We start from the raw sequence: 20,058 nt of genomic DNA on the forward strand, positions 1-20,058 counted from the left end.
GGGGTTTCACCATGTTGACCAGGATGGTCTCGATCTCTTGACCTCGTGATCCACCCGCCTCGGCCTCCCAAAGTGCTGGGATTACAGGCTTGAGCCACCACGCCCCCAGGGCTTTAATTTTTAACTAACATTTTATATTCTGGTTACAAAAAGCCTGGTCAGGAATAAAAGCTACCTATAATTCTCATTACTTAGGACAGTTTTTTTTCACCTCTGCGGAGAGGCTGATCATATCCATGGTGGCCATTTGTGGGCCACACAGGTCCCCTTCTGTGTGGTGAACCCTGAGCTGAGCACCTTGCAGACACAATCTCACTTTGTCCTGCAAAGCTGTGTGGGGCAGGCGGGTGGCATTTCCTCCTCGAGCTGTTTTGTACATGAGGAACGCGAGGTGCAGAGGAGGGCACCATGCCATGGCTGCCCCAGAGCCCAGGAAGTTCAGACAGCCACTGACCCAGAGGCAGGACAGAGTGGCCTCAGGAGCTGCTGGCCCTGCATACCATGGTTTTTCCTGTTAGAATGTGCTGAGCCTCTGGGTCTCCAGACTTGGTTGCCATTTCTTGTTGAGCACGAGACCTGGGCCCGTCCTTCTGCCTCAGGGAGGGCTCCTTGTGTCAGGGGTGCTGTGAACTGCGGCCTGGCCTGTTGGGGTCTCCAAGTCAACAAACCCAGGAGTGACTCCAGGCCAGAGCCATGACTTGCTGTTCAGCCTGCGGCAAGTGGCTTCACCTCTCTGAGCCTCTTCACCAAGTAAAATGAGGTTGGGAGCCCCTCCCTGCAGGGCCGTGGGAGCATCTGGAGTCACAGATGAGAAGGACCCTGCCTGTGGCCGGTGGCTGTGGCTGTGACAGACTCGCAGGGAGACCCATGCAGTCCCTGACAATCAGTGTGTTGTGGCTTCTTAAAATGAGATTAAAAACACATTCACTGTCGAGGTACATCTGCCCACACACAGGCGTAGTGACCAGGCGCACACAGGCATGGTGACCAGGCGCACACAGGCATGGTGACCAGGCGCACACAGGCGTAGTGACCAGGCGCACACAGGTGTGGTGACCAGGCAATGGATCCATGGGTGAGTGGTCAGCAGGCAGGTGCCCAGTGCATGTGGCGGCAGCAGCTGCTGCTGCTTCTGTCTGTGGACACTGTTGTTTCTGAAGCCTCTGGGGCCTGGCAGTGGGGTCCCCGGGGCGGCTTTGGTGGAAAGGCTGCAGGTATCTGCTTGGCCCCTGCACTCTGCCCACCTGCCCCAGGATGGACCCTGGAAGCCCCGTCCCCACCAAGTCTATTCTGTTTCCTTTTGCTCTGGTGTTGTCTTCCCAGTGGCGGGAAGCACCCCCTACCCTCCGTCCGGGCTGGGTTGGCTGCTGGGCCCGCGTGTGTGATTCTCAGGTGTGGCCCCAAAGCTGTGTTGCGCCATGGCCAAGGCTGGGTCTGAACCTGGCTTAGAGGTGGCTTCAGAGACCAGGGTGTTCTTTTCAGGCGGCAGCAGGGCCCCGGGCAGTTTCCAGGCCCCAGTGCCAGCGGCCAGGGTGAGGCAGCAGAAGCAAGCGGGGGTGGTGGGTGAGGGCTGAGGTGTGGCAGGGCCATGCTTGGAAGTGGGGCTGAAGCTCCCGCAAAGGCGCACATGTGGCCAGCATGTCTGCACTGGGTGGTCTCGGGGAGCCGTGTCACTCCCAGCCCTGCTGCCTGCTGGTGCCAGAGCGCCAGGTGACCCAGGCAAGTCCCTTCCCTCCTCTGGAGAATCCAGCCTGCTGTCAGGCGCCTGGGGCCAGGGTTCTAGGTTCAGGTCGCTCCACTCCCGGGCAGGCAGGCTCCTGGCATCTCTGATCCTTGTTTCTCCTACCTGTGGAATGGCAGCTGTGCCTTCTTCAAAGGGCAGCCCTGACTAGCTGCATGCCAGCCCCACTGTGCCTGGAGCCCCAGAAATGCTGACCCTCCATTAGTACCAGCTGAGTGCCATGCACCCAGCCATGCTCCTGCAGCCAGCCTGAGAGATGTGGACACGGGTGGGGTGAGGAAGGTGCTCCCCCAGGACTCTGGCCTGCTTGGTGCAGGGGAGGGGAGAGAGCCAGCACTTTTCAGGGGAGAGAGAGAAATGGGCATCACGAATCAGCCTACAGGGTGAGCAGGGCCCAGCAGAGCTAGACTGGAGGGCAGCCTGGGCTGGAGTCTCGGCCTGCTCCACCACCTGCTGCCCTCTCTGAGGGCCTGGCCTTCCTCATCTTGGACATGGTATGAGCCTTGTCCCCCTATCTGCAGCCATGAGGCTCCTGGACAGTGGCTGCTGCAGGTGCTGGACCCCTGCTGGGCCCTTCTCACCCCACACCCCTGTTGGCTAGTTAGCCAGGGTAGTGAGGATACCTCACAGATGGGGAAACTGAGGCCCAGGGAGGCACTCAAGATGTGCCCAGTGGGCAGGGCTGAGATAAGGCCCTGAAGTCCAGCCTCCAGGCCTGGGTCTGTCCTCTCTGTACTCCGTTCAGGGCTGGCGGGCCTCCTTCCCCCTTTGAAGGCCTCAAGTCCTGGCTTGGAGAGAGGGGGCTCCCAGCTCGGGTGATGGCAGAGGCTGGCACTCTTGTAGGCCAGGGCCTGAGTCATTCCTGTCCCCATCTTTGCCCAGCCCGAGGGGAGTGCAGGGATATTGATGACCAAGGGGTAGGCCAGACGGTTCACCTTCTCTCCATTCTAGGAAAGTCCAAGAGGAAGAAGGATCTGAGGATATCCTGCATGTCCAAGCCACCCGCACCCAACCCCACGTGAGTCTGCCTAGTTTCTCCCTGGCTCACTCTAGAGAGGCTTACCGAACGGGGCTCAGTGGCAGGGGTGAGAAGCAGGGGGGGCCCCCGCTGCTTTGCCTTGTCCTGTCCTGGGCAGCACCTGCTGTGGGTCTGGCTATGCATGGCTGCGGGGCACTCCGCAGAGCCATCTGCTCCACTTTGCTCGCTCCTTACTCCATCTTGGAGGCTCTTTGGGCCATGCCCAGCCCACTGTAGACACTCAGCAGCCAATGAGGGAAGGTGGTTCGAGGAGGCGCCTCTGGGACAGGTGCTCAGCAGCCAATGAGAGGAGGTGGTCCGAGGAGGCACCCCTGGGGCAAGTGCTCAGCAGCCAATGAGAGGAGGTGGTTTGAGGAGGCGCGCCCTCTGCTCAGCAGCCAGTAAGAGGAAGTGGTCCGAGGAGGCACCTCTGGGGAAGTGCTCAGCAGCCAATGAGAGGAGACGGTCCAAGGAAGCGCCTCTGGGGCAAGTGCTCAGCAGCCAATAAGAGGAGGTGGTCCAAGGAGGCACCTCTGGGGCAAGTGCTCAGCAGCCAATGAGAGAAGGTGGTCCCAGGAGGCACCTCTGGGGCAAGTGCTCGGCAGCCAATGAGAGGAGGTGGTCCAAGGAGGCGACTCTGCTCAGCAGCGAATAAGAGGAGGTGGTCCAAGGAGGCACCTCTGGGGCAAGTGCTCAGCAGCCAATGAGAGAAGGTGGTCTGAGGAGGCGCCTCTGGGGCAAGTGCTCAGCAGCCAATGAGAGAAGGTGGTCTGAGGAGGCGCCTCTGGGGCAGGATGTACCTCGCCCCACGCCAGTCCCCACGCTGTCCCATCTGCTGCTGCTTCTGGGGAAGGGTATGGTTCTCTCTGAGGGTCACAGAGTCTTCTTTCTCCACAGACCCCCCCGGAACCTGGACTCCCGGACCTTCATCACCATTGGAGACAGAGTAGGTGCCAGCCATCTTCCCGGCAGGGCCTCTTACTTTACTCAATCAGTGGGTAGAGCTGACCCCGCAGGGCCACTCTGGGCAGAGGTGACTGAGGGGTCAGAGAGGGTCAGGCTCTGGAGAAGAGCATCGTCCAGCGCTGCTCGCTGTGTGGCCCTGGCCACCCACTGCCTGACCCTCCTGGTGAGAATGAGGACCATCGGTGGCCTCACTGGAGCTTGGCAAGCTCTGAGCTGGCAGGAAGTGTTCTGAGCTGAGAGCAGGGCCCTGCCCCTGCATCCTAGCCCTGGGGGTGGGTATTGAACATGCAGGCCCCCGGGCAGCCCCAGACCCGCTGGATTATCCCCTCAGGATTATCCCCTCAGGCCTGCAGGAAAACTTGCATTTTATGCCTCCAGAAGCCTTGGAAGGGCACTAGCCATTGAGAATCCTGGCTCAGGGACCGTGCTATGCCCAGGTCCTCCCATCTACTCCCAGGCTAGGTACAGTGGCTCACACCTGTAATCCCAGCACTTTGGGAGGCCGAGGCAGGAGGATCATTTGAACCCAGGAACTTGAAATCAGGCCTGGGCAACATGGCGAAACCCTGTCTGTACAAAAATACAAAAGATTAGTCAGTGTGGTGGCACATGCCTCTGGTCCCAGCTGCTTGAGAGGCTGAGATGGGAGGATCGCGTGAGCCCAGGAGGTTGCAGTGAGCTGTGATCGCGCCACTGCACTCCAGCCTGGGTGACAGTGAGACCCTGTTTCGAAATAAAAAAAGAAACCGCACTCCCTGTCCTTCCCAACGCTCCCTCCAGGCTGTTGCAACCCCTGACCCTCACCACCTGCTGTCTTGTTCATCTATTTGCTTATTTCTTTTTGTGTCCCTCCCAACAGAGGGAAACTTCTGTGAGGGCAAGACTTTGTTGTCGCTGTGTCCCTGGTGCCCAAAACACATTGTGGATGCTTGGTAAACAGTTGTTGAATGAGTGTCTCATTCCAACCAGCTGAGTGAGGTTGGGGAAAGAGGGACAGGGCACCTCTCTCCCAGAACTCTGCCTGTTGGTGGGGCATTTCATGGTGTCTTGGTCACACTCCACAGCTGCTTGAGGTGTTGGCACTGTGCCTGTTTTATAGAGGGCAATGTGAGGCTCAGAGAGGTTAAGTGATGTGCTGAGGGTCACACAGCAGGGAGTGGTGGGTACGAGGTTTGAGCCCAGATCTAACCAGCTGGTACTCTTCACGCTGTTCAGCTATCTCCACTGGGTGAGGGGTGAGGACTGGCTCCCAGCTTGGTGCCCCCTGACTCTCTCTTTTCTGTCCCCCAAGAACTTTGAGGTGGAGGCTGATGACTTGGTGACCATCTCAGAACTGGGGCGTGGAGCCTATGGGGTGGTGGAGAAGGTGCGGCATGCCCAGAGCGGCACCATCATGGCCGTGAAGGTGAGCAGGGCCTGGAGGCAGCTGAGAGGACTCCCTGGAGGAGGCGGGCTGAGCTCTGCCATGGGGCCCTGCCTGTCCCTCTCAGTGACCAGTACCAAGCCCAGACTTTTTGGGGCACGCTGGGCAGTAGTCCCCTGAGCTCCTGGCCCTCCTGTCATGAGTGGGGAGTTGGCCTTGCCACGGCAACCTCTGAACAGCAGCCCTTCTCTGCAGCGGATCCGGGCCACTGTGAACTCACAGGAGCAGAAGCGGCTGCTCATGGACCTGGACATCAACATGCGAACGGTCGACTGCTTCTACACTGTCACCTTCTACGGGGCACTATTCCGAGAGGTGCGTCCTCGCACGGCGCCGGCGGGGTGCTCCACCTGCCACCCATCAGTCACCTGCAACCCACTGCCACTCAGTCCCTTCAGTGTGCCAGGTGCTGCGGACTTGGGGAGCCACCTGGGGCTGGCATAGCTCCCAGGGGCCCCGGCCCTGCCAGGCCACCGGGCTCCCCTGTCTCCTGGATGTTACTTTCTGGTTCGGTGCCTCAGTTTCCTCATCTGTCAGATGAGGCGGGTAGTTGTGGCTGCCTCCTAAAGTTAACAAAGAGGTTAAATGATATGGCCCGGGGCCTGGAATTTGGCTGCACTCCATTCTGCCTGTGTGACCATTTGCATCGCCATGGCATATGGGGTGTGGGGTGCCCGAGGAGGCAGCGGCCATGGAGGTATGCGATCTGGATTCTGGGTTTTGGGTCTGTGGACAGGATGGGGTGTGTGCTGAGAGAGCAACTGAGGCTGGAAGGGTGATGGAGCTGCCTTCCGCCAAGCCGGGTGGGTGTGGGTGAGCAGGGAGGCCAGGAGCCTGGGCGGTGCTGGGCTCATACTGCTCACTTGCCCTCAAGGAGCTGTGGTAAGGTCAGGGTGTCTGAGTCAGGCAATCGGGGCAAGGTCAGGGCGGCCTCACCTGGCCTCACTTTTCACTCATGAAGAGCTCAGCATCCTCTGTGCCAGCTCCTAGCTGCAACCTGCAGGTGTGCCCTGTGCATCTCCCAACCTTCTCATCAGGAGGGTCTGCAGGCATTCACTGGGGAAGAGGGAGCAGGTCTTTGCAGGCAGGATGCCGTCTGCCAGGATCAGCTGGCTCTTGCCATGGAGCTGGTGCAGGTGCATTCTGAAGCTCCAGTGGAGGGACCCGGCGAGGCTGTGTGCTAATCCCTCCTCCCTGGAGACACCTGGAATTAGGGATCAGATGGAGGAGGCTGGCGCCCGAACCTGGCAGTGGGGAGGTGGGGAGAGGGTGGGGAGAAGTGGGCAGAGGCAAGTTGGTGGGGGAGCTGGGAGCTTGGTGAACTGTGGCTCAGTGGGTGGGCACATGTCGAGGAGGGGATGGGGGCTGGTGCTGGGGCAGGCCATGCAGGTGGTGCAGACATGGGCAGCCCAGCAGCCTGGCTGAGCTCTGGGTGTCACCCACAGGGAGACGTGTGGATCTGCATGGAGCTCATGGACACATCCCTGGACAAGTTCTACCGGAAAGTGCTGGAGAAAGGCATGACAATTCCAGAGGACATCCTCGGGGAGATTGCTGTGTCTGTGAGTGGCCCGGTGGGCTGGGGGTCCCAGGTGCATAGGCAGAGGCCCAGCCCTGCCAGCAGACATAGAGCCTGCCTGATGCTGGTGTCTTGGGCAGAGCTGGGCATCAGTGTGCCCCCTGAACCTGGGCAGCGGCCCTATATAGATCCTCCTCCTCTACCCCAGACCAGAGTCTTCCTACTTAGGAGACCTCAGCTTGTGGGGCTCCAGGAGCCCCACGGATCTGGCAGATCTGGGTGTCTGAGCCGTTGAGTCCGACTTGAGTTCCAGACCATTTTTTAAAAAAGGAATTCAGTATTTACAACAGCGTCATAGTAAAAATGCCCTGGGGCAGCTCACAGAGGTATAAGTTAAGTTGGGGAAAAAAGGTTAGCATCCAAAATGTATGCTTTTTGAGTCTAAAAAGTCACTGAGGGAGGGCAGCGACACTGGGCTTGAGCATCCCAGTGGCCAAAGAAACAAGGAAAATAGAACCTGTGACACTGGTTCAATCCTCACGGCATCTGGAAACATTTACAATGTACCCCTGCCTCAGGCGCCCCATCCACCCCTCTCAAGGGAGATGGCTCCAAGCTGCTAGAATACTGGCCCTGCCATGGGAGGGGAGATGGGGTAGGGAAGCAGGCTGCCAAGAAGAGCCTGACAGGCAGTGATGATGTCCCCTGGGAGGTGAGCCCGAGAGGGTGACAGGAGGGAGCAGGCTGAGTGTGTCTGCACCAGGGTTGTTGGGATGCTGGGGAAATGCCAGCACAGGGCAGGAGGCCAGGTGAGGACATGCCTAGCCTGTGCAGCGGGAGCAGGAGGCAGGCGGACGTGGACTGGGTCTTAGTGCTCTGTCGTCGATGTGACCAGGAATAACAGAAGCCCTGTCTCTTCCCTCCTCCCCACCTCACCGCCAGATCGTGCGGGCCCTGGAGCATCTGCACAGCAAGCTGTCGGTGATCCACAGAGGTCAGTGTCCTGCAGCCACCCAGGCATGGTGTGGCCAGCGGGAGGGGTCCTAGGCCAAGGCGGGTGGACGTTTCCCTGTTGCCGTGATGAGCAGCTGAGGCTCAGAGAGGTGATAGGTTGTGACATGCCCGATGGGGTCCCAGCGTCTTTCCACCTGCTCAGGTTTGCTGGTGCTCGGAGCAAGGACTGGCTTGACCTCTGTCCTGGGCAAGGTGGACTGGGTTCTGTTCTGACGTACAGTTTACAAATCGTGAAATTCCAGCAGAGTGCACATGATCACGTTCACACCCGCACAAGCACCTCCCTCCAAGCTCCAGGACGTTTCCCTCACCCAGTCCAGAACATTCCCCTCAGCCAGTCCAGAACGTTCCCTCGGGCCCCTCCCTGCCAACCCCCATGTGCCTAAGGCAGCCGCAAGTCTGGTTTCCCTGCGGCGGGTGGGTTTCACCCTTTCTGGAACATCAGCGTTACCAGCCTGTCTGCTGTGCTCCCGGTTTGTTCCTTTCTGCAGCTGAGCACACGTCTGTTTTTCCAGACTTACTGCTTTTCAGAAAAGGAATTAGTTTCCATTGACCACTGGGTGCTCATCCCAGCCCCCGCCCGTGGGTCACTGTGGTTGACATTTGGCACGGAACCTTCTGTTCCTTTTTCTGTGCATTTCCATCTTTACACACATCCTCATGGAGGGCACGGGGATGCGAGTGTCCTGTGTGCATTTGCGTGGAGAATCCCTGCCGGGCCTGTCGCCTGTGCTGGTCTGTGGGGACTCCAGGTCCAGGCCTGCAGATCCTGTCTCCCAGGCTGTAACTGACCCTGCTGCCCTTTGGGAGCACCCACACAAACCAGGCTCTCACTGGACCTCGCATCTGGAGGGCGGATGCAGGCACAGCGCCCCCAGCAAAGCACCTGGAGTCTTGCCGTCCCCGCAGTGGCTGGGCAGGGCTGGGCACATCCTGGCTGTGCCCTGAGGACCAAGTATAACTGTCAACTGGTCTGGTGCCTCCTGCAGCCTCAGTTCCCTGCCCCGACCCTTGGGACCCTGGTGGAACCTGCCCACCAGAGTATGGGAGGGGGCACAGCAGGGGCCTTGGTTCAGGGAGGGGGTGCAGCTGTGCAGAGCATGACACCTGCCTCCAGTCATGGTCCACAGATGTGGCTGAGTGAGGCATGTCCCACCCTGGCAGATGTGAAGCCCTCCAATGTCCTTATCAACAAGGAGGGCCACGTGAAGATGTGCGACTTTGGCATCAGTGGCTACTTGGTGGACTCTGTGGCCAAGACGATGGATGCTGGCTGCAAGCCCTACATGGCCGTGAGTGGTCCCCGAGTGCCCAGGCTCAGGAGAGGATGGGGCAGGGAGAGACCTGTCCAGATTGGCCACCCTGGCCGTGCCCTCTGTCCGCTGGGCAGAGCCTCCCCACACTGTTTCCTGCCATAGTGGGGCTACCTGTGCCTTACTGTACAGGGGCAGCCCTTCTGTACCCCGTGGTTAACTGCCCCCCATAGTGCCCCAGTCGGGTGGTAAGTTGCATGTACCTCTGTGGAGGAGACTGGTGGGCTATGCAGGTCCTGCCCCACCCCCATTGTCAGGAGGGCCTTAATGGGGCCTGCTCCTGGGTAGGGGCAGCTCAAGGCAAGGAGTAAGCCTTCTAAGCATGACCCAGGCCCTCCTAGCCTCAGTTTCCTCCCCTGTCACATGGGCAGGTGGGCAAAGCTAAGCACTCAGTTTTGGGATGGGGAGGCAGGGCTTGGCCACGGGAGCTTGCCTGGGGTGGGTGTTCACGCCTCACTGCTCCCTCCTGCAGCCCGAGAGGATCAACCCGGAGCTGAACCAGAAGGGCTACAATGTCAAGTCCGACGTCTGGAGCCTGGGCATCACCATGGTACTGTGTGGGGCCAGGGCCTGCCCTTGGTGGTTAGGTGGGGTGGGGTGGGGCCATGCCTGGGGCCCTGAGCTTTTGGGGAACTCATCACATAGTTTAGGTCCTGGAAAAAAGTATTGGCCTCAAAATCTAAGAGGAAAATGTGCCATCAGAAATTACCATTTATTTAAGGGAACATCCTAGGGTCAGGGCTAGCCGCCATGAAGTCCTGGGGACTCTGACACAGTGACCATGCGGCTTCTCCAGAGTTCTTGGTGCTTGTTGAGAAATCACAACCAATCCCAAGTTATGTGATTTGCTGGTATGTAAATCTTGCAAAAGCAAGATGGTAAAAATCTTTTCAAAAATATTTCATAGCAGAAGCTTTGCTGTGAGTGGCATCCTGGTACATTGCTGTGGGGTGGTAGGAAGCGTGGGTGGGCTGACAGTCCTGGGCCTGTGGAGGCCAAAGGCACCTCTGGCTTGGGTAGGGTGAGGGTAGGTGAGGCGGAAGTCCAGGTGTGGGGGTGTTGCCTCTAGAATTGCTCTGGGCAACTGCCCAGAGCAGTTGCCTCTAGAATTGCCTGGCAGAACCCCCATGCCTTCCTTGCTGGGGCTCAGGTCAAGGCGTGGGTGAGCCCACTCTGGCTCCCATGTGGACAGTGGATTGGAGGGCTGTGTCCACCGGGGTGTGTCCCCAACCAGGGCCTAGAAGTTGTACAGGAGATGTGTGGAAGGATGATGCCATCTGCAGGTAGGGTTTAGGCTGGTGGCCTTGGCCAGCTGGGTGGTTTGGGACCAATAGAGTGTCCTGGGCATCAGCTCCTTCCTGCCCAGGGAAGCCTGGCCCAGGGCATTTGCTTGCCCCAGTCCCTTTGACTATTTGGTGTTGGGTATGAGGCCGTCAGACAAAATCAGTAAGATGTAGTAAGATGTAGGGTGTTTTCCAACACCAGCAACCTGTTTTCAGATTCTCCAGACACCCACCCACTGTCCTGCAGCTCTTTTTGGGTCTCATGCTACCTGGAGTTTGCACAGACCCCATAGGTGAGGGCTCTGTTCCCCCAGACTGCCCCCACATCACACACCAGTTGGAAGTAGCAGGCTTCCCATACTACTGACTGACCAGCTACAAACTGGGGGTCCCCAGACCCTCTCCTAAGGTTTGATAATTGCCTAGGATGGCTCACAAAACTCAGGAAAACACTTTACTCGTGTTTACTGGGTTATCAGTAAGGGTATATCTCAGGACCAGCCAGATGGAAGAGACTCCTGGGGGAAAAGGGGTGAGTGTGGGGTGCAGAGCTGCCGTGCCCAGCCGCCCTCCTGGCACCCCTGTGCTTGCCAACCTGCAGGTTCCCCAAGCTCATGGAGTTTTGTTGTTTTTGAGACAGAGTCTCACTTTGTCGCCCAGGCTGGAGTGCAGTGGCACAATCTTGGCTTACTATAACCTCTGCCTCCTAGGTGAAGTGATTCTTATGCCTCAGCCTCCCGAGTAGCTGGGATTACAGGCATCACCATGCCCAGCTAATCTTTGTATTTTTAGTGGAAATGGGGTTTTGCCATGTTGGCCAAGCTGGTCTTGAACTGCTGACCTCAAGTGATCTGCCCACCTTCAGCCTCCCAAAGTGCCGGGATTACAGGCAGGAGCCACTGCGCCCAGCCCCACATGGAGAGTTTTTTTTGAGAGAGTCTCACTCTGTCGCTCAGGTTGGAATGCAGTGGTGTGATCATGGCGCACTGCAGCCTCTAACTCCTAGGCTCCAGCCATCCTCCCACCTCAGTCTCCCGAGTGGAACTACAGGTGTGTGCCCCCACACCCAGCTAGTTTTTTAATGTTTTGTAGAGAAGGGGTCTCACTGTGTTGCCCAGGCTGGTCTTGATTGAACTCCTGGGCTCAAGCAATCTGCCTGCCTCAGCCCCCTGCTGTGTTGGGATTATAGGCCTGAGCTATCACACCCACTGCAAGTTTTTATAGACCACAGTCTCCAGCCCCTCCTCCTCTCAGAGGCTGCCGGGTAAGTGAAAGCTCCTACCCTCTCTAATCACCTGGGCTTCCTGGGGAGCAGCCCCCATCCTGAGGCCGTCTAGGCATCTCACCTTGAGTCACCTCATTCACATAAACTGAAGCTCCTTGTGGATAAGAAAAGCCACCCCTGTCACTCAGGAAATTCCAAGGGTTTTAGGAGCTCTGTTCCAGAAACAAAGACCAAATAAATTTCTTTTTCTGTCCCAGGGGTAGAGAAGAGTGGAGCAGGTGGGGGTGGCTCTGGGGAGACGTGGAAGTTGACTGTAGCAGATGCGGAGGCCTCTGCAAGGAGGGACTCTGCTGACCTGAGGGCACAGTGACCCAGGTGCAGGTGCAAAGGCCCTGAGGTGGGGCTGCGCCCGCCCGCTGTGTACCTGTGTGGCTGGGTCAGTGGAGAGGGAGGGAGGGTTGGGAGCGAGGGCAGAGAGGTGTCTGGTGGGTACAGAGTTGACGCTGGTGTTTTGGGTTTTACTGACATTGCTGCTACCATTGTTACCGTCGTGTGGCTGTCACTTTATTTATGTACTTTTTATTTTTATTTTTTTGAGACGGATTCTCACTCTTGTCATCCAGGCTGGAATGCAGTGGCGTGATCTCAGCTCACTGCAACCTCTGCCTCCTGGGTTCAAGTGATTTTCCTATCTCAGCCTCCTGAGTGACTGAGATTACAGGCTTGTGCCACTATGCCTGACTAATTGTTTTTTTTTTTTTTTTTTTTTTTTTGAGACGGATTCTCACTCTGTCGTCCAGGCTGGAGTGCAATGGCACGATCTCAGCTCGCTGCAGCCTCTGCCTCCTGGGTTCAAATGATTCTTCTGCCTCAGCCACCCCAATGGCTGGGATTATAGGTGTGAGCCACCACATCCAGTTAATTTTTTTTTTTTTTTAAGAGACGGGGTTTCGCCGTGTTGGCCAGGATGGTCTCAAAGTCCTGACCTTAGGTGATCCACCTGCCTCAGCCTCCCAAAGTGCTAGGATTATAAGTGTGAGCCACCACATCGGGCCTTTTTTTTTTTGAGACGTCTCACTCTGTTGACCAGGCTGGAGTACAGTGGCATGATCTCAGCTCATTGCAACCTCTACCTTCCAAGTTCAAGCGATTTTCCTGAGTAACTGGGATTACAGGCGCTGGCCATCATGCCCGGCTAATTTTGTATTTTCAGTAGACTCAGGGTTTCGTTGTGTTGGCCAGGCTGGTCTCGAAACTCTTGACCTCAGGTGATCCACTTGGCTTGGCATCCCAAAGAGTTGGGATTACAGGCGTGAGCCACCAGGCCTGGCCTTGAGCCACTGTGCCCAGCCTGTGGCTGTGACTTTATAAACAGTGTATCTGCAGGCAGTGACTAGGAAAGACTCAAAGTTGAAATAATTTTGTCAGAGAGGTGGGACTGGGCAATGCCTTCAATTTTCTTTAATTGGTGACATGTAATTTTTCTTTTTTTTTTTTTTGAGACGGAGTTTCGCTCGTTACCCAGGCTGGAGTGCAATGCCGCGATCTCGGCTCACCGCAACCTCCGCTCCTGGTTCAGGCAATTCTCCTGCCTCAACCTCCTGAGTAGCTGGGATTACAGGCACGCGCCACCATGCCCAGCTAATGTTTTGTATTTTTAGTAGAGACGGGGTTTCACCATGTTGACCAGGATGGTCTTGATCTCTTGACCTCGTGATCCACCCGCCTCGGCCTCCCAAAGTGCTGGGATTACAGGCTTGAGCCACCGCGCCCGCCCAATTTTTCTTTTTTTTTTGAGACAGAGTTTCGTTCTTGTTGCCCAGGATGGAGTGCAATGGTGCTATCTCGCCGCACTGCAACCTCTGCCTCCTGGGTTCAAGCGATTCTCCTGCTTCAGCCTCCCGAGTAGCTGGGATTACAGGCATGCGCCACCTTGCCCAGGTAATTTTGTATTTTTACTAGAGACAAGGTTTCTCTATGTTGGTCAGGCTGGACTCAAACTCCTGGCCTCAGGTGATGCGTACCCCTCGGCCTCCCAAAGTGCTGGGGTTACAGGTGTGAGCCACTGCGCCCGGCCTGGTGACATGTAATTTTTCAATTAAACTTTTTTTTTTTTTTTTTAGGTGGAGAGGAATATTCTTTGAATATAACAGTTTTCCAAGTTCTAAGTTAGCTGAAAAGGACAAGTTCTTGCTGTATTTAGACTGCACAGAACTGGTTGGAAATTAGAGTCCCCACTAATGACCACCTCACATATACACACACACTTATGTACCTTCCCCACCTCCCTGTCTCCCTTCTACCTGTCTGTCCATCAACACTGTTGGGTCCAACATGGCTAGTGACCTTCTGATGTGGCTGGTGGAACTTGGGCAAGTATGTGCTAAGTGCCTATTTCGGTTATCAAGTGTTACATAGCAAACCACCGCAGAACCTAGTGACCCAAACCAACAGCAGTTTCTGATTTCTCATGTTTCAGCCGTTGTGGCTAGGCTCAGCTGGATGGCTCTTCTGCTGTACCTGGCACTGGGTGGGCTGGGCTGGAAGGCCCAAGACGGCCTCCTCTGCGTGGCCTGGGCCTCCTCTGCGTGGCCTCTCCATGCCACTTCCTCACACTGGCCTGCTCCGTGGGCTTCAGAGCGTGGCAGTGTCAGCATACTTGGAGTCCTTTCATGGTGGCGGGCATCCAGAAGGAATGTCCTCTGAAGTGCTAGGCCTGGAACTGGTACAGCATTGCTTCTGCCTTATTGTGTCAGTCAGCCAGTCACAGGCCAGCCCAGGTTCAAGGGCAGGGAATGTTTCCAGCTTGATGGAGGATCGGCAGGTGCACCCAGGGAGAGGCGGAGGCGGCCACTTTAGGCACGCGTTAGGTTTTTCTGCCACAAGTTACCAAAGTAGTGGAAAGCTAACATAAAAATACAAAGGCAAAGTAAGGGGAAAATGACTGTAGTTATTCTGCCTAGAGACACTTCTTACCCCGTTTCAATGCCAACATTGTGCGCTATAGCATAAATATCGTATTTTTATTTTATTATATATAATAAAAATATATTTTATTATAATTTAGAGAAATATGGACAATATGTAATGCCTCTTTTTAAAAAACATATTTTATTTTGTAGCATTACATATTGTTCATGTTTCTCTAAATTATAACAGACCCGTGTATATATCCCTTCCAAAGACTCCATAACCATTGGCCCTGCACTCACCCTGTCTGCTGATGTGGGGTGTTTCCCTTGTTCCTGATGTTTTCCTTCCTTTTGAAACTCTCCGCCATCCTGGGGGAGTGGCTGGTGAAACAGTCGGGAGAGTCTCCTGGGCGGGGTCCCGGTCTCGGCCTCCCCCAATCCCGCAAGGGCCCCAGAGCCCTCTTGGTGTTGGCTTTTTCCCCCTCGCTGCACAAGCCTCAGGACGCCAGTGCCAATCACCCAGAACAGGGAGGGGTCGTGCCAGGGCGGGAGTGAGTGCTGACCCAGCGCTGGCCCTTAAGCGTTGTCGCTGGGGAGTCACAGGGGTGCGTCTGCAGTCCTGGCTGGATCTCAGTCCCATGGTGGGGCCGGCCCCTGGCGCTGGACATTCAGGCTGCTTCTAAACATCTGGCAGATGACACCATATGGCACATCTTTGCGCCTGGAGGCTTTTTTTGTTGTTTTTCATCTTTTTAGCTCTATAGAAAAATGAAAGGAGTACGAGGCTGAGGGTTTGGACACTTCTGCTTTTCCAGTTAAGAAACTGTCATGGCTGCGGGTCCTTCTCCTCTAGCTCCTATGGGCTCCTTGTTCTACGGATTAGAGTCACTGAAAGTTTTAAGAGAAAAACTCCCTGAATTGGTACGGTTTTGTCCCTCGAATACGCGTGCACACATACACACATGCGCAGTGGGCCGTGCATGTGTGTGTGTCTGGGCTGGAAAGGGCCTCTAGCCTGATGGGAGGCATGTTCTCAGCACAGTCCTTAGGGTCCTGTCCGGGCTCCAGTTGCCAGTGCCAGGTGTTTGTGCTGAGGTCTTCTCCGTCCATCTTGGGATGATGACCGTCAGCAAGGGGCCTCATGCTGGAGCCTCAGAATTCTCTGTTCTCCCAGGCCGGGGCCAGGGCTGACATGACTTGTTTTTTCCATCCAGTCATCATGGTCGGAGCCCAGAGTTGGTTGTACGCTAGCTCGCCCGTCCCTTCCATGATGACTTCCTGCTGACCACAGGCAGGGCACAGGGCTGGGAGTTTGGAGCGAGTACAGAGACCCATCAGCTTGATGTCACCCACAGGAAGTCCGGTTCCAGCAGGGCACATATGGCCACACAGGCCCCCTGTCTAGGCGGGAAACAGTGCCAGGGCCCTGCGGAACATGAGCCTGCAGGCTCCGGCTCCCCGCCAGCCTGCGGGTGCAGAGGCGAAGCAGCCTCGTGGTCTCACACTCTGTCCATGGCCTTGGGGAGAGCCGTGTGTGTGTGTTTGTGTCACTTCTCGTGTGCTTTCGCTGTGAAAACAGCAGCCCAAATAAATGTTGGCAGATGCTGAAGTCCAAGATGTCCAGATGTTAGGGAGGGGAGTGGCTGTGACCACTGGGACCTGCCCACCTGCTGCAGCCCGAGGTTACCAGCTCCTCAGATTTTTCCAGAGCAGCTGGAACCTGCATCATTTTGTAAAATCTTCAGAATTCAGGTTGTTTGAAAACCCAACGATGGTCTCACCAGTCCTGGCATGCGCTGGATCTGCTTTCTGAACTGGATCCTGCTGGCTGGGTCGGGGGAGCTAAGAGTTGCCATCCCTGGCTTTCACCTTTGCTCTGCTGGGATGTGGTAGGGAGATCAGCTGTGCAGACTTGAGGCCTCGCTCTGGTGCCAGGGTGGGCAAGAGCCCCCAACCCTGGCTCCTGGGTGCAGAACGTGGGTGTATCTGGGTCCAGGGCCTCTGACACCCCTGTCCCTGCTGCAGATTGAGATGGCCATCCTACGATTCCCTTACGAGTCCTGGGGGACCCCGTTTCAGCAGCTGAAGCAGGTGGTGGAGGAGCCGTCCCCCCAGCTCCCAGCTGACCGTTTCTCCCCCGAGTTTGTGGACTTCACTGCGCAGTGGTGAGTACGGGGTGTGCTGAGCACCTATTGGTGCCCTCCCTGGCCCGATCCCAGCATCTTCCTGGGCCCTGTTCCTTTTTCGTTTAGCAGATAACCCCCCAGATAACACGGCATCAAACTATGTAAGGCAGAAACAGCTGGAGCGTGAGGAGCGTTGGACAGAACTATGGTCCTGGTGGGAGGTTTTAATGCAGTTCTTCCAGAAGTGACAGATCAGATAGGCTGAAAAAGAGAAAAAAGTATATGGAAGATTTGAACACAGAAAACAAGTTTGCTTTTAATGATAGCTAGAACTTTTGAACCGAATTAAAGGATGCCCCACGGGAGCCTTATAAAAATCATGTTTGAGATTACAGAGGGAATAAGGAAAAGGGCAAAGTCATACAGACCAGCTGCTCTGACCGTCATTAAATAGAGCAAGAACTTGGTAAGGAAGAAGCGGCCGGGTACCGTGGCTCACACCCAGGGTCCCGGTGTTTGTTGTTGACCGTCATCAGCAACAGAGGAGCCCAGCAGAGTCCCTGGGCAGTCTGGCCCCTTTAATTGGGGACTGACCTCTCCCAGGACCCATGCTAAGGAGTTTTCTCTCCTGATTGAGGATACCAAGCATATGATTGTGAGGCGGAGCATTGGAGAGTCCTGTTTTGGTGTTGATATGGAAATTCCTGGGTCACTAAGGAGACAAGAAAACCAGGACCCCAAGAGTCAGAGAAACTTGCTGCAAGCCTCTAGTTTGCCCCTGTGAATGCCCCTCCACCCTGGGAGAAACCCTGGATGGTCCTGTCCCTTCTTCCCTGGGCGCACGTGTCCCCAAGGCCTGGGGCAATCCTGGGGTGGCTTGGCTGGCCTTTGGGGGCTGGGCTTCCTTCCTCCTTGCCAGCCTGGCTATGCACTGTTCTCTCCTAGCCTGAGGAAGAACCCCGCAGAGCGGATGAGCTACCTGGAGCTGATGGTGAGTGTGGGCGGGAGGTGCCTGCCCTGCTCTTCAGGGCTGGCTGGTGGCTGGGTGGGCTCAGGAGAGGGCTGCGTCCTGCACACAGATGGGCAGCTCCTCTGGCCCCACGTTGACTCCTTTAGGTGCTCATTCATTTGTTTGCTTCTGCATACCTGGCTTCCTCCTCCCTCCTTCCTTCACGCCAGGCTCTGGGAAGGGTGCACAGGCAGTGTGTGACAGAATGGGGCAGAGGGGCCAAGGGTGGCATCAGGGAAGGCTTCATGGAGGAGGTACCATTTGAACTGAGCCTGGAAGGATGAATAAGGGTTATCTGCTGATGGAGAGGCTGTCCCAAGCAGAAGGTCCAGCATGGGCAGAGGCCTGATGTGTGGGGGAAAGGGAGGTTAGTGTGGCTGGAGAGTGATCACAAGAGAGCTGAGGAGGAGCCATGAACACCATCTGTGACAGTCATGGGGGACCTCCTGGGGGTGGAGGTCCTAGAAGGATGAGTAGGCTTTTGCCAGGCAGGAGGAACACTTGGGCTGGGGCTGGTTAGGGAGGAGTGGGCACCTCCCCCTCCCACTCCCCCTCCATGGTGAGTGTGCCTTCTGTCACCCCCAGGTGCACCCCTTCTTCACTTTGCACAAAACCAAGAAGACGGACATTGCTGCCTTCGTGAAGGAGATCCTGGGCGAAGACTCATAGGGCCTGGGCCTTGGACCCCACTCTGGCCCTCCCGAGCCCCACGGCCCCATCTGCAGGGGCAGTGCTCACCCGCACCATAAGCTACTGCCATCCCGGCCCAGGGCATCCAGGAGGAACCGAGAGGGCTGCTCCCACTTGGCTCTGCAGCCAGCCATTTGTCCCAAGTGCCAAAGAAGCGGACCACCGGGACCTCCAGCCAGGCCCTTATCGGCCCCGAAGTGCCTCTCTCTCCCTGCTGCTCTGAGGACTGTCTCCAGTTGCTGAGACCCTGGACTGCCGGGGCCTGGACGCCCCTTTGTATGCTGCTGCCCCTTGCACAGCAGGTGCCTTGATGCCTGGATGCCACCCAAGTTGTATATTTTTTTATTCTCTTGACTGAATGGACTTTGCACACTTTGGCCCAGGGTGGTCACACCTCTATCCCGGCTTTGGTGCGGGGTCCACAAGTGGGGATGAGCTATGTGAATCCCCCAAGAATCCCATGGGGGAGATGCCATGAGCCGCCCAAGGCCTTCCCCTGGCACGGGCGAACAGGGCCTCTTCGGGGCACACTGGGTCACCCAGTCCTGCCCGCCACCTTTATTGGTGTCATTTCACCTTTTCGTTTTTTTTTAATTTATCCTCTGTTGATTTTTTTCTTTTGCTTTCTGGGTTTGGCTTGTTTTTCTTGCATGGTTTGGAGCTGATCACTTCTCCCCCATCCCCTAAGGCACCAGCAGGCAGAGCCTCACCCTCTGCTCTGGCTGGGATCTAGTGGGAGGGGCCCAAGTCTCTGCTCAGAGAAGTGCAGGGGGAGCCTTCCAGCTCACTCTCCTTGAGGACTGGCTCCACAGGGGCTATGGATTTGCTTTGGTGGTGTTTTAAAAAAAGAAAATATATTTTTTTGAAAAAAGGACTGCCCATCCTGGGTCCTTTCCTGATGGGTTGGGGCAGGTACCTGGTTGCTGTTTTAATTAAAAAAAGAAAACGGCTAAAGGTTGTGTGAGACTGTATGACACCTGTGAGCCCCCCTCTTACTCGGGGAAGGTTGTGGTACCTTGAGGGACCCTTGCCTCTGGGCTTGGGCCAGGGTGGCGTGCTCAGGGGAGGGAGGGCTGCCGACCTACCAGGCCCTCCTACATCTGAGGACACAGAGGCCTCCAGAGGGCTGTGACAAGGTGACATCCTGTGACCATCCAGGCACCAGGCCCTGTACTGACGCTGGAAAGAGCAGCGAACACGCAGGCCCAGTCCCCTGGTGGCGGCCACCCATCCCACTGTCCTGGAGCAGTGGTGACAGCCAGGTGCACAGAGTGGCGAGCACCCCAGGCACTGTGCCTCAGCTGGACACGCGGCCTCATGGAGGTTACATGACCTCCAATTTACAGATGGGAAAAAAGACCCCGAGAGCTGATATCACTTGCCCAAAGCCATACAGCTTATAAGACAGAAAAACAGACTAGGGGACAGGTGGTGGGCTCCGGAGAAGGCTCCTAGGGAAGTGGGGACAGCTTGATGAAGGTGCCCATGCAGGGTCCCCTCTGGCCCCGTGACACTAGCAGCATGACCAGGCAGCAGGGAATTTGTTCACGTAAGTGGGGTGTGCTTGGCTTTGGTACCTTTGGATTTGGAAGTTCAGCTGATGGCCTGAGGGACTTGGGTCCACCTTGGTTGTTCATCAGTCTCAGTTCACCTGCGCATGGGGACCAGTCAGGACCCAGGGACTCCAAAAGCTTGGCATACCGGACCCAGCATACCCCCAGATCCCAGTGCTGGTCTTACCAGCTGGGAAGGAGTCGAATTCATCCCAATGCTGGGAGGATGGGTGTGATGGCCCAGGTCAGGTCAGGTATGAGGGGAC

The 20,058-nt window shown here is 56.4% G+C and overlaps 1 protein-coding gene across 3 annotated transcripts in view; it reads left to right on the plus strand.

The window, feature by feature from the left end:
* The window catches only part of MAP2K3 (mitogen-activated protein kinase kinase 3), a 32,685-nt gene extending 13,492 nt beyond the window's left edge, over positions 1 to 19,193 (plus strand). For 2 of the 3 annotated variants that reach the window (XM_017510569.1, XM_017510573.2), the window contains exons 2-12: positions 2,693 to 2,759; positions 3,657 to 3,705; positions 5,017 to 5,130; positions 5,344 to 5,463; positions 6,594 to 6,710; positions 7,610 to 7,661; positions 8,846 to 8,973; positions 9,467 to 9,544; positions 16,440 to 16,579; positions 17,486 to 17,531; positions 18,135 to 19,193. In XM_017510569.1, coding sequence (XP_017366058.1) covers positions 2,693 to 2,759; positions 3,657 to 3,705; positions 5,017 to 5,130; positions 5,344 to 5,463; positions 6,594 to 6,710; positions 7,610 to 7,661; positions 8,846 to 8,973; positions 9,467 to 9,544; positions 16,440 to 16,579; positions 17,486 to 17,531; positions 18,135 to 18,218 — 995 coding nt within the window. In that variant the 3' untranslated portion in view covers positions 18,219 to 19,193. The remainder of the gene's footprint in view (positions 1 to 2,692; positions 2,760 to 3,656; positions 3,706 to 5,016; positions 5,131 to 5,343; positions 5,464 to 6,593; positions 6,711 to 7,609; positions 7,662 to 8,845; positions 8,974 to 9,466; positions 9,545 to 16,439; positions 16,580 to 17,485; positions 17,532 to 18,134) is intronic. The other variant, XM_017510570.1, reaches the window with a different exon arrangement.
* Positions 19,194 to 20,058: the final 865 nt, after the last annotated feature.

Source organism: Cebus imitator, unplaced genomic scaffold, assembly GCF_001604975.1.
Source record: "Cebus imitator isolate Cc_AM_T3 unplaced genomic scaffold, Cebus_imitator-1.0 Scaffold441, whole genome shotgun sequence".
Taxonomy (NCBI): Eukaryota; Metazoa; Chordata; class Mammalia; order Primates; family Cebidae; genus Cebus; species Cebus imitator.